At 52.3% G+C, this 12538-nt stretch overlaps 1 protein-coding gene across 1 annotated transcript in view; it reads left to right on the top strand.

Moving 5' to 3' along the window:
- The window catches only part of POLR1A (polymerase (RNA) I polypeptide A, 194kDa), a 73621-nt gene extending 61903 nt beyond the window's left edge, over positions 1–11718 (top strand). The window contains exons 27-34 of the mRNA XM_008585098.1: positions 746–903; positions 5612–5738; positions 7150–7260; positions 7893–8177; positions 9080–9280; positions 10052–10169; positions 10683–10847; positions 11160–11718. Of these exons, the coding sequence (XP_008583320.1) occupies positions 746–903; positions 5612–5738; positions 7150–7260; positions 7893–8177; positions 9080–9280; positions 10052–10169; positions 10683–10847; positions 11160–11260 (1266 nt within the window). The 3' untranslated portion in view covers positions 11261–11718. The remainder of the gene's footprint in view (positions 1–745; positions 904–5611; positions 5739–7149; positions 7261–7892; positions 8178–9079; positions 9281–10051; positions 10170–10682; positions 10848–11159) is intronic.
- The last annotated feature ends 820 nt before the right edge of the window (positions 11719–12538 follow it).

Raw genomic sequence — 12538 nt, 5'->3', positions numbered from 1 at the left:
GCTCCCCTGTGAGATCCCAGGGCCTTTCTCGGATCCCGGAAGAGCTCTAACCTCTTTAGAAGAAGCTTCCCACAAACAGGAGGTCTGGTGACCTCTCATGACCAGATGTGCCCTTGGTCTGTGACAGGTTGAGGGAGATCCTCATGGTGGCCAGCGCCAACATCAAGACGCCCATGATGAGTGTGCCCGTGGTCAACACCAGGAAAGCACTGAGGAGAGTGCGGAGCCTGAAGAAGCAGCTCACCAGGGTGTGCTTAGGGGAGGTAACTGTCTCTCTTGTGCCAGCTGCAGGCTGGGTGGAGGTGGCTGCCCATGTCCCCCACTGTCCATGAAGAATAGACTGTGCTGACTGCCCAGCCCCTGGCTCAGATTCCCACCAGTGCTCTCACCATAAGCTGTCTCCACCAGGTGCTCAGCAGGGATGGATCAAGATGCTTTTAAGATAATCATTAGTTCCACAGCATCCTCATGTGCCTAAAAAATAAAATGAAAACACTTCCTGGGTTAGCTTACCAGCTCCACTGGAGCCCGCTCCTTGCAAGCTCGGGCCATTCTGTGGAGGCGACTTGCAGACTAAGGGCCCCTGAGAGATCCACACTTGCAGAGCTCACTGGGGTTTCTTTGGGGTTTGGGCTTGTGGCCCCAGCTACTGTCCCCCCAAACCCTTGGGTTTTCCATAACCCCCTTGTGGTAACAGTTACCTGGGACCTGGACAAGTCGAGTTTATCTCTCCATCTGGTCCTAGGTGTTGCAGAGAGTTGATGTCCAGGAGTCCTTCTGTATGGGAGAAAAACAGAACAAATTCCGGGTTTACCAGCTGCGATTTCAGTTCCTGCCATATGCATATTACCAGCAGGAGAAGTGCCTGAGACCTGAGGATATCCTGCACTTCATGGAAAAAAAGTGAGGGCTCAGGCCATGTTTTTCATTGACCTTGACCCGGAGAGCACTCCTGGTCGCAGGGCTCCTAGAGATTGGACACATTTGCCCAAATGGACCCTTCAAGGGAACCATTCAGGAAAACAGCAGGCCCTAAAGCCTAGTCCAGCTTTGCGGATGTGACTTTGGTAGCCTCACATCACTCCCTGAACCCATTTCCTCTCTTGGGTTAGTGGTCAAGATTGTTGTTTTCTCAGGCTCTTAGGTGTTACGATGTGAAAGTGTGTGGACAGTAGCAAGAAGGGAGCCCCGGGCTGTCCTGCTAGCTCAGTTTGTTAGAGTGTGGTGCCAATAACACCAAGGTCCAGGGTTTAATCCCTGTACCAGCCAGCCATCATAAAAAGAGAGAGAAGGGAGCCCCTTCACAGCATATGGCATTGATGTTTGATAGGATGCGATTCCAGGCAGCACAGTGTGGTTCCTGACATGTGTATATTCTCTCACTAATGAGCAGTGTACTGATGGCATGCTGCTCTTAAACTCTAGTTCTGTAACCAGGGTTTCCCCAGCTTCTTATGAAGAAATTCTCATTCCCATCTGATATGGAGAACTTACATCCTTTTTCTTTTGAGTTCAACTTACTGTTAGATATTTGACGAGCACAGGCCATGTACTTAGTGCATGGGAGCAGGAGGATAGACTTTTTGGGACTGGGGAAAGCAGGAAGAGCAGTGAAGCACTTTGGACTCTAGACAGTGGAGTGTAAAATCAAGTGGCTACAGAGCCTGGCAGGTCACAGAGGCTCTGAAGCCGGGGAGGCCCCAGCAGGCTGCATAGTGTGGAGCCTCTCTCAAGGCGGCAGCTTTCACCGTGCAGAAATGTGGGCCACAGTGGCCAGATCTTCCCATTTAAAAGAAAAAGGAAAAAAGCCTCCCTCTTGTTTTTTCTGTCTTTGGTCTTTTAGTTGGTTGCTTTGCTTATATAAAAAAGAAGTCTCTTAACTTTTAAACAGTGGCAATTATTCATATGTGTTTAAAAGCCTGGTAAGGCCCAGATAGTTCCCATTGTTGGCAGGATTCGGTCACAGGACACTGCCCGCTGCCTGTAATCTAGACCAGCTCTCAGGTCTTCCTGGAGCTGCTCAGATGTATTGAACTGATGGCAGAGCAGAGGCAGAAGGCTCCCCTTGTGCCCGGCCATCCACAGACATTTACTGAGCGGTACCCATTTGCCGTTGAGTCATGGGAGCAGGCGTGGCCACGAGAGTGACTATTCTGGCCTCGCCCTCTTCCCTCTCAACAGAAAATGTGGCCTGGCTTCAGGCTGGCCTTCTAAGCCCTAAGCAGATGGTGTTTAGGATGGTGGGTATTTGGGTGGATGAGTTTGGATGTGAACTTAGCCCTTTGGACAGGGCTCACTGGCCAGGCAGATCCTGCCTAGTTGACATGATCCTTGGGTAAAGTTGCTGGCTGGGCCTTGGGGGGCAGCCATGTCAGCGCCCGCCTAGCTCAGAAGATTTGTTCTCTCAGGCAGTCCTCCATGTTTTCTGGGACACTGGGCAAAGTGACAGGAGCAGTATGTGTACCAGCCTGCTGGCTCGTTAATTAACGGTGAGGAGCATAACTCCCAAGTACGGCGGCTGTTTGTGCTGGCCTGGCGGCCCTTTCCTAAGAATTGGGATCACATGGCCTCTTGAGAATTAGTGACTGGCAGGGCTGGACGGCGGGCCCCATTTCTCCCTCTCTTGAGACCCACCCTGCCCGGCGGGGAGGTCAGCCGAGGCATGCCCTGGCTTGTTCCCAGCAGTGAAGTGCTTTTTCTACTCCTACTCTGTTTTGCTCATGCACTTGAAAAGCTGTGATACACAAAGCCACGTGCAGTAGCTTCAGTGATGTGGTCTTATTGACTCGAGCAGGATGGAGCGGTATGTGCACTGGGGTACGGTTTGGCCTCCCTTTATCGGGCCCCGCAGAGAGCAGCCACGTTAGGCCTCTGACAGCCACAGTAAATGGAAGGGAGTGTGAGTGTGCTTTTGGGAGAGTCGCCCTTCCCCCAAGCAGCTTTTTCTCCCTCCCCTTGCCTTTTCCCTCCTTTCTCTGCCATCTCCTTTTCTTTCCCTTCTCCTCTTCCCTCCCTTTCTTCTCCTCTTTCTCTGCCAGCTGTGGGATCATGAGACTTTCTGACACAAACTGGAGGGAAAAAAAGAACAGACAGGTGCTCCTCTGGATAGAGATGTACAAGCGTCAAGAGTCCCCTAAATGTCTGTACAGCACCCATCACTCTGAATATTTGTGCACATTATCTGGAAAGTGGGCCAGGGAGGTGAAGTGGGAAAGCACTGAGACTGGAATTGGGGCTCTAAGTTCTATCCTCTGGTCCCCGGCTGTGAAATGGCCAAGTCAGCAGTCTCTGCGATTACAGCGTCCATATATTTAACTTTCCAAACAGCTGGTGGTGGAGCTGTTGCCGGGCACTTCTTGAAACAGCCGAGGGCTGTGCTCTCTGTAATTAACTACATGGGATGGGAGGTTTCTCTGCCACCTACCCCTCCTGTTGCCTTTCAGGTGTTACATTCTTACAAATAGCACAACTTTCAGAAAGTAGTCACTGTGGGCCATCAGGTCCCTTCCTCCTGGCAAAGTCACAGAAGGGCAAATTGTTTGTACCTCTAGGAAAGCTCTGGCACACTGGTAACATGTCTCCCACTTACTGACCAGGTGTTTCTTCTACTTTTTCATCTTCTCTTACGTTCTTCACCAGTCTTGGTCACCAGAAGAGGCAGGCAAGGTAGAAAGGATTCTAACTGGGAGAACCAGGGAAGTCTTCTTGGAGGAGTTACATCTACTCTTAGACCCAGCCTTGAAGGGCGGTATAGCTCCAGCAGGTAGATATAGGCTGGCAAATTTGCTGCCAGAGTGAACAGCTTGAGCGAAGACCCAAAGGGTGCATGGGGTGGGAGCAGCCAGGCCTTTGGGGTTGAGGCCAGTTGCGAAATGCTGGGGAGAAGAGCCTCAGAGCCATGACATCACTACAAATTGAGATAGGCTAAGGGCACCTGATGAGGTGGAACAGCAACCCCCAGCAGAGGGAAGCAGCCTATGTGCGGGCAGCAGCCGAGCCCCCCACACCCCTCTCCATCTCATTCCATCCCCTCTGCTCTGCGCAGTAGCCTTGTGCGCAGGGTGAGTGTTCCCATGTTACAGGTGAGACCAAGGCCCTCCTCTCCAGTCTGTGGCAGAAGGGGGACTTGAACTTAAGCCTGTCCTTTCAGAAACATTTCTCCCACCCCCTCTTCCCAGTTGGATTGTATGTTTCTATAATCAGACCTGGCCTCCTTTCATCTGGCCTGCCTGTCCCTGTCCCTAGCACCTGGTTAACAAGCCCTTCACTGGGTTAATGGGTGAGAAAGGAGCCTGTGTTCTGCCAAGGGCAGAAACCTCTGTAAAACCATATGCAACTTTAAAAAGTTAAAGAAAAAATAATGGGGAAGGGGCCGGCCCGGTGGCGCACTCGGTAGAGTGCAGTGCTTGGGAGCGCGGCAGTGCTTGGGAGCGCCGATTGGGAGTGCAGTGGCGCTCCCGCCGAGGGTTCAGATCCCATATAGAGACCGGTCCGCTCACTGAGCGCGGTGCGGGCGCAACACCAAGGGTTGTGATCCCGTTACCGGTCACGAAAAAAGACAAAAAGGAAAAAAAAAAAAATAATGGGGATGGAGAGTGGCATTCTTTTGTTTTTAATGAGCAAAATAGTAAATATTTGACCTGCCTGCTTTTCAGATTAAAACTATAAGCTCCTTAAGGGCCAGGAGCCCATCTTCTCATCCTTGTTTTGCACCCCACCAGGCTAGCACAAGAAGGGTACAAGACAGGAGCTCCAAGAATACAGTTGGCTGGCTGGGGACCTGGTACTTTGTACAGTTGACAGCAGTCCATTTTGGTATACTGTAATGGACTAATGAAGAAGACACATGAAGTTATGTGAGAAAAGCAGTGTGGAGGGGGACAGGGTAGACCCCAAGGGACCCTAAAATAGATAACTCAGGAGAAGGGGCAAAGGGCCAGGAAAGGCCTCCCAGGCTTGAGCTTCAGGTTGTTCTTTTAAATTGGTTTGGTTCTGACCTGTTGACATGACTCATGGCCACAGAGTAAGTTACCAGTGCCCTTTGAAATTCTGATGAACTCTTCCAAAGTCTTCGCTCTTTCATCACTTTGTCAGGGCTCCTACACCAAGGAGATAAGAGCTCTCTGGCCACTTTCTGGAGATACTAAAGGTGGCAGGCGGGGAAAGTTCTAGTCCCGGGCTGGGTTCATTAGGCGACAACCCCAGTGGTACCAACACCTGTCATTTACTGAGCATCCCCTCTGCCAGGCCCTGTGAGAGTTATCAGACCTGGGGTTGTTTCTAATCCTATTGCACGATGCATATTAATACCCATATTTTCCAGATAAGGCAGTTAAGGGTCAGGAAGCTGTCTGTCATGCTCAAAGCTGTGTACCCTAGGAGCAGCAGAGTGCATGTTCAGACCAGGCCTTTTGGGCTTTGGAGTTGTTCTTTCTGACATGCCAAGTGCCATGCAGGAACGGCAAGGAGGGGAAAGTGAGTGCAGAGGAGAGGATGTATTAATAGTGTATTAATCTCCTATGGGAATCTCTCAACATCCTACCCCCAAAATGAGGGGAGGGCTGGACATGCTGGTACTGAGTGGGACTGCATGGCTTTCTTCTCATTTTAGATTTTTTAAACTTCTGATGGAAGCCATCAGAAAGAAGAATAATAAAGCCTCAGCCTTCAGAAGCGTAAACACTCGAAGAGCTACACAGCGGGATCTAGACAACGTGGGAGAGTCAGGGAGGAATCGGGTAAGTCCCCCAGGGGTCCCTCGGGAACCTGCTCAGGGAGAGTCCCCAGGCTGGGAAGCATGTAGGGTGTCGGCTGGCTCGGGCTTCTGTCCTGGGAAGGCTCTCTGATTGTTCGCTGCGCTCCTCAAGCCCTAGCCTGGTGTCAGCCCATCTCTCACTTACCTTAGCATTTATCTGCAGTTCTGAGAGAGCCAGGAGGCACCAGTGACTTCTTGAGCATGATGGGCTGGGCAGAGGAGGTTGCCAGACAACATGGTCTGGTGGGCCCTGGTCAGGCCTTAGGACATCATCCCTCTGCTCTCGAGGACCCTTCTATAAGTGGATTTCATTCTGAGGGGAGGCTCAAAGTAATGGTGTGCACTGAGCCTTTGAAAGTTCTTTTTCTGGTTTCCTTTTGCTCTGCCTTTAACCACCCCAGGCCAGATGACCTGAGGCCCCCCTGGGCACTGGCAGGGACCAGAGAGGTATTGGGAAACACGAGGTGTTTGCCACAGTGACAAAAAGGGAAGGAGCAGGAAAAACGATTGGAGGAGGGGAAAAACCCAGGATAATGATAGTATATCTGCCAGGGGACCCAGGAGTAGGTCAGACCTGAGAGTGGTGTGAGGCAGGTCCCAGGTGCCATGAGAGCCAGCAGTTTGTAGGGCTGTGCCGACGCACTGAGCCTTTTGGGTGAGGGCGGCGTGATGCGGACTGGGACTGCCCCTGCCTGGCTCTGTGGTCTCAGCTGTGTTACCCCTTTCTGGCCTTGTCTCCTCACCCCTAAAATGAGGAGCTGGCCTAGACCAGAAAAAATATTGGATCTCTCCTGCCCTGCGGATTTACCCATTGATTTAATTCATGCACGAGCGGGCATGGGCTGTCTTTGGAACGCTGCCCTGTCTTAATTCTTATTTCACCCAGAAAGAAACTGTAAGAAACTAGGAGCCAAGGGCAGGAGGAGAAAGATAGAAATATCTGATTTTTAAAATGGTCAATATTCCACCGAGACAACCCATCCTTTTCATTCCCATCTACAACTGGGGTAAATCAAAAATATTTGGAACAGTATTTTATACTGTTTTTTTTTAATGACTTGGAAAACCCTGGGACTTTTCCTTAATTTAGAAAAATGAAAGACTGCAAGTGGTACTTGTAATGATGAATACTGAAGGGTCGGGGGCCTGGATTCAAGGGCTAGAATGCATACACACTGGGTTGGTGGGTTGGGTTGGGTGAGTGGTAGAGGGAAGGTGATTGATAGAAGGGGGGTGGATGGACAGTTGGAAGGTGGCAGGTGTGTGTAGTGGCTGGATGGGTGAGGGTAGTGGAAGGGTGGATGGATGGATGGATAGGATGGTGGGTGGATAGATAGATCCTCAAGCACTGGATATTGAAGCTAATCTTCTTTCTCCCTGTCTCCAAACCACAGGGAGAGCAGGAAGGTGATGAGGACGAGGAGGGGCACATTGTGGATGCTGAAGCCGAGGAGGGGGATGCTGATGCCTCTGATGCCAAACGCAAGGAGAAGCAAGAGGAGGAGGTGAGGGGGCTGTGGCCATGCCCTCCTCCTCTGTCATACCTGAGGGATTGTCCCCTGGCACCTAAACCATACCTCTGTCATGCTGGTAACCCACCAGGGACCTTGGAGCAAGTCCTGCCTGCCCAGCCCCTGAGAAGATGATGGGGTTTCTAGGGCAGGAATTTGGCAGGGGGCCATCCCGGGGCTGCCGTTTGGATCTGGCTATCCCTGGATATGAATCAGACAGGAGGACCAGAGAGGCCTCTGGCAAGGAGAAGTCAGGCTGCTGCTCGTTTTTACAATGAAAATATAATACCTCCCTCCCCTCCCCAAACTAGTCCCATACTGTCATAATTGTGGCAGGGACAAAGGGCAGTTTAGAGGGACTGAGGGAATTGGTGGGTCAGAGAGCCCAGGTGAGTGGGTGAGCTCTATCTCAGAGGCAGACATGCTGGGACAAAGGGATGGCATTTCCAGGGGAATGGCCAAAGGGAGGGAGGAGGAAGGCAGCCCAGGCAGGAGCAGAGAAGCCAGGGGTGTGGAACAGGTGGGCCTTTTGGGCCAGGCCTTTGCAGGGGCGTTTGTTCCCCAGGCAAAGTCTGGGTAGATGGTGGGGCCTCGGGTGACACAGCCTCTGCTCCGCTTCCTGCCAGGTTGATTATGAGAGCGAGGAGGAGGAGGAGAAGGAGGGAGAGGAGAACGAGGATGAGGACGTGCAGGAGGAGAGGGGTGTCCATGGTGAAGGCTCCCACAGGGCCCAGGAGCAGGATGAAGACGTGGGTTCAGGCCCTGAAGATACCTCGCCCTCCTGGAAACCCTCCCGCAGTCGGGCACCCCAGGGAGCTGAGGCCGTGGAGCGCAGGGTCCAGGCCGTGCGTGAAGCCCACCAGTTCATAGAGAACTACCAGTACGACACTGAGGATAGCCTGTGGTGCGAGGTCAGTGAGCTGTGTGGACGGAACCTGCTGCTGAGCCCCCCAGCACAGCAAGCCGGGGGCAGCCTCACTTCCCATCTCCTGCCTCCTCAGCACACTCACGCCTTCTGTTCTGAGAGTCCCTTGCTCACTTTTGAATCCTAGATCCCTTTAAGAATCTGGTGATGACTGTAGACCCTCTGCCCCAAAGCACAGCCTCATGCATGTTACTTTCAAACCCTTAGTGAGCCAATTCTCTGATTTTCCAAAGGTACTGTATAGTGTATACATGGGTCTCACCGGCCAGGCCCGATACTGGTACTTTCAAATATATCGCCTCATTTAATCCTCAGTACAACAAATGCACTAACATAACTGTTGCTGTGGAGGCCTCGTTCTCCAGCATGGAAGAGCATTTTGGTTCTCTCCACACACAGCCCCAGCCGCCGTCCTCTTGGAGACGTCATAGTTCCTTTCGAGGCTGGATGGTTTGGATGCCTAGACACCTACACACACTTACTCTTTGTCTTCCTTTGATCCAGTTCAGTGGTTCCTAAATCGTAGTATCGATAACAAGGATCACTGATGGGATCGCACACACAAAACACAGACACTATTTTGTGGTCACTGAAAGGACAGTAATGGGGATGTTGAGCAGACATGAGTCTCAGCATTCTCACCAACATCTGCAAAAACGCAGCTGCACTGTATCCACCTGGAATCTGAGTGACTCTGTGGTCAATTAAACCACCCAGTGTTCAGAACCACCTGCCAGCTCACCCAGGAGGAGCACCATCCCCCAGCCTGGGTGATAGAAGGTTTTGAAGGAGTCTGCTGGAGAGCCTGGCCCGTGGGCCTCTGCCCTCTTCCTGCAGGTTGGGGGTGGCTGTCTCCCCTGGCCCAGCTCTCCCTCCCTCCTCTTGCAGGTGACATTGAAGCTCCCTCTGATCAAGATGAACTTCGACATGAGCTCCCTGGTAGTGTCTTTGGCTCATGATGCTGTCATCTACGCAACCAAGGGCATCACTCGGTGCCTCCTGAATGAAACCACCAACAGCAAGAATGAGAAGGAGTTTGTGCTAAACACAGAAGGAATCAACCTCCCGGAGCTGTTTAAGTACAACGAAGTATGTCTCTCTCTCTCTGGGCCATCTGCTGGCCTTGGACAGTAGTAACCCTGACCTCACGTTGTCTCAGGACTCAGCCACTTGGATGCAAGTCTCTAGCCAATCTATTCTGGCCCGTGTTCCCCAAACCAGGTGTGCATGCCATAGCCTGCTTCCTGGGATTCACGGTGCACATTAGCCTTGTTAAGGCCTGCAGTACAGAAACCTGCTGAACTTATCTAACCCAGAGTTTCCCAGACTAATTTGAGTAAAATTTTTTTCCTTGAAATTCAAATCTTCCCAAAGTAGAAGAAATAGTTTGCTGCATTGCTGGCCTGGCTGCTGCTAGCTTTATCTGGTAAAGGAGGCCCTGGGAGTGGCAGTGCCCAAACCTGGTGCTCCACACCTGGCATTCCTTGGAGCTGACTTCTCCCTGCTCCATGTGTCCTGGGGGGGCGTTTAAAGTGTCTCTGCTGGGGGATCTTTTGTCATCTCTCAAGGGAATCTCCAATCCTAGTAAATGGGTCTCTCTATTGAATCTAAAGCATCTCCCAAGTCATCTCTGGACTCTGGTAGTGACAGCGAGACAGACCTTGGGGCCCAGCCAGCATGCCATCAACAGTTGTGCCTAGAGCATTTCCTTTTGCTAATCCGGGGCCACCTCTCAACTGCTTTGTCATCAGCTGTACTCAGCTGCCAGACACAAGGAGAGAGATTGTGGCTGGGGTGAGATATGTGGACAGAAGGGAGCAGATGGCCAGGCTCTCTAAATCCCTTCCTTCCTCTCTCCAGATTCTGGATCTGCGCCGCCTCTATTCCAATGACATTCATGCCATGGCTAACACATATGGCATCGAGGCCGCACTGAGGGTGATCGAGAAGGAGATCAAAGACGTGTTTGCAGTGTACGGTAAGAGGAGTGTGCACACAACACCCTGGAGGTCCCAGCACTAGTCAGAACACCAGACAGCTAAGGGACAAGGGTCAGGACCATGACTGTCTAGCACTGAGGTGGGAACTAATACGTGGGTGCGGTAAGTGTTTGCAGGTCTCCAGGAATCCCCGAGAGGGAACGTGAAGAGGTGGCAGCCCCCATCACCACTCAGTGGTTTCCTGTCTCTTTGAGGAAGCTCCCGTCCAATGACTTGGCCCCATCCTACCTTTGTGGTTTTCGTTCCCAAATGGAAGCAGTGCAGTTAGATTCTTGTTTCCTGTGCTGCTGGACAGGAGTGGGAAGTTGGGTGCAGGGATTATGGAGGGACATCCCAAGCCAGGGGTAAGGGTTAAGTAGCTGCATGAGTAGGTGGCCAACCTGGAGGGAGCCCAGGATCCTGGAAGCAGCCTGGCTTGTGTCAGGTGACACTTCCCTAACTGTTCCCCTTGTCTCTGCTTAATCTTTCCTTATGTACTGCCTATGTGACAGGCATCGCTGTCGATCCTCGCCATCTCTCCCTGGTCGCTGATTATATGTGCTTCGAGGGTGTTTATAAGCCACTGAATCGCTATGGGATCCGGTCCAACTCCTCCCCTCTACAGCAGATGACGTTTGAAACCAGCTTCCAGTTTCTGAAGCAAGCCACCTTGATGGGTCAGTGCATAGTAGGTGCCCTGGCCTTCCCTCTCCTGGCTCCGCTCTGCACAGCACAGGAGCAAGATCTTGGAATCTGGGAGGGACTAGTGGGAGGGGTGGGCAGCAAACGGGAAAGCTACTTCTGCATTTGAAGGAGCAGGAGAGGGCCTTCCTGTCTTTCAAACACAGGAGCAGTGTAGCGTCGTGTAATCTCATCTGCCTCAGAGACCCAGTCCTTGGGGCCTCTGAGGTCTGCATCCACACCACCTCAGTGATGAACCCCCAGCTCCATCCTGAACCACCTGCCACATACTCTTGTGTCTCTCACAGGAGCCCATGATGAGCTGAGGTCTCCTTCAGCCTGCCTCGTGGTCGGGAAGGTCGTCAAGGGCGGGACGGGCCTGTTCGAACTCAAGCAGCCCCTGAGATAGCAACCACCGTGGCACCATCTGCCAGTCAGAGGACCTGGGTAAGGGCCTGGCCTACCCTCTGCATGAGAGGATCAGGAGAACAGAATCCAGGATGGTTCAGAGTGACATTGCAGAGCACGGTAGTGACCTTGGGCTCCAAAAAGCAGCTGGCCTCTGGGCTGGGCCAGCTTGACCTGGAAAGCGGAGGCATTCCTCAGCCCTTCCCCTCCCCATCTCAGGAATATTGACAAGTTTTGCCAAGTCCTCTGAGTCTCTTCCAGCTGGCTGGGCTTCACCCTTGTTGCAGGAATCCTTGGTGACAAAATCTCTAAGGAGAAGCACCAAGGCTGTTCACTAGGAAAAGGAGGGGCATGCTTTGCTGCTGGGGACCCCAGGTACCTCCAGGGTAGGGAAAAAAGGTCCCCTTGCTGTGAGTGGCCAGTGACTGCAGGCAGGATTCCTGGGGTGCCCAATGAGTGGGCACGAAGAGCCTGCTGCCCCACAACCTGTTCCTCCCGGCTGCTCCAGCCCCTGGGGGCAGAGGCCCCAAAGAGTTCCCCATGCAAGGCTTCTTCCCTCGGCCAAGTGCAAGGTAGCACAATCCTCCACCCACCCAGCTTTTGTGCCTGGGGAGGGCCCTGGCCCTGCTGCCATGTGGCTAAATGTCCTTCTAGACTGGATCAGCCCCCAGGCTGGGGGTGGTCTCTTCAGGATCCTAGCAGTTCACTCCTGCACATAAAACCCTGAGTTACCACAAGTTGCCTGGCTTTTTCTGGTTCTTGTCTCAGTTTGGTGTCCAGCCTGTGTCCCTCCCTGTAGGCCCTGCTCTGTCTGGGATCATCCGGGATCCCTCCACACCCAGCACCAGCAAGGTTCCCTGACACAAACAGAAAAGGCAGAGAGGACTTGTACAAAGGCTTTGTAAAACCAGAGGCTCTTTCTATTGTTGTCTGATGTTATTCTGGTTCAGGCTGAGTAATAAACATCACTGGAACTAGCTGTGAGGGAAAAAAAGACTTCAGTTTTTTAATTTTTTCCCTTGGTTTGTGGTTCTGCATTTGGATTTGAGAACCCAGGATTGGGATTTTCTTGGCACAGTTAGATCTCCGGTCCCTGTTCCTGTTCTTGTCTAAGGATGCAGGAGGAGCACTGAGCCCCTGCAGCCGCCCCCGCCTCTGATCCCTATCTGCTCCTGCAGTGTTACCTTCCAGAGCCAGGTGCTGCTATGACCTCAAGAGAAGGTTCAGGGGAAAGTGACTGTACTGCTCTCTCTAGACATGGGATGGGACCCAGTCCATG

This window comes from Galeopterus variegatus, unplaced genomic scaffold, assembly GCF_000696425.1.
Source record: "Galeopterus variegatus unplaced genomic scaffold, G_variegatus-3.0.2 Scaffold3452, whole genome shotgun sequence".
NCBI lineage: Eukaryota > Metazoa > Chordata > Mammalia > Dermoptera > Cynocephalidae > Galeopterus > Galeopterus variegatus.
This window is presented reverse-complemented; position numbering and strand designations above follow the sequence as displayed.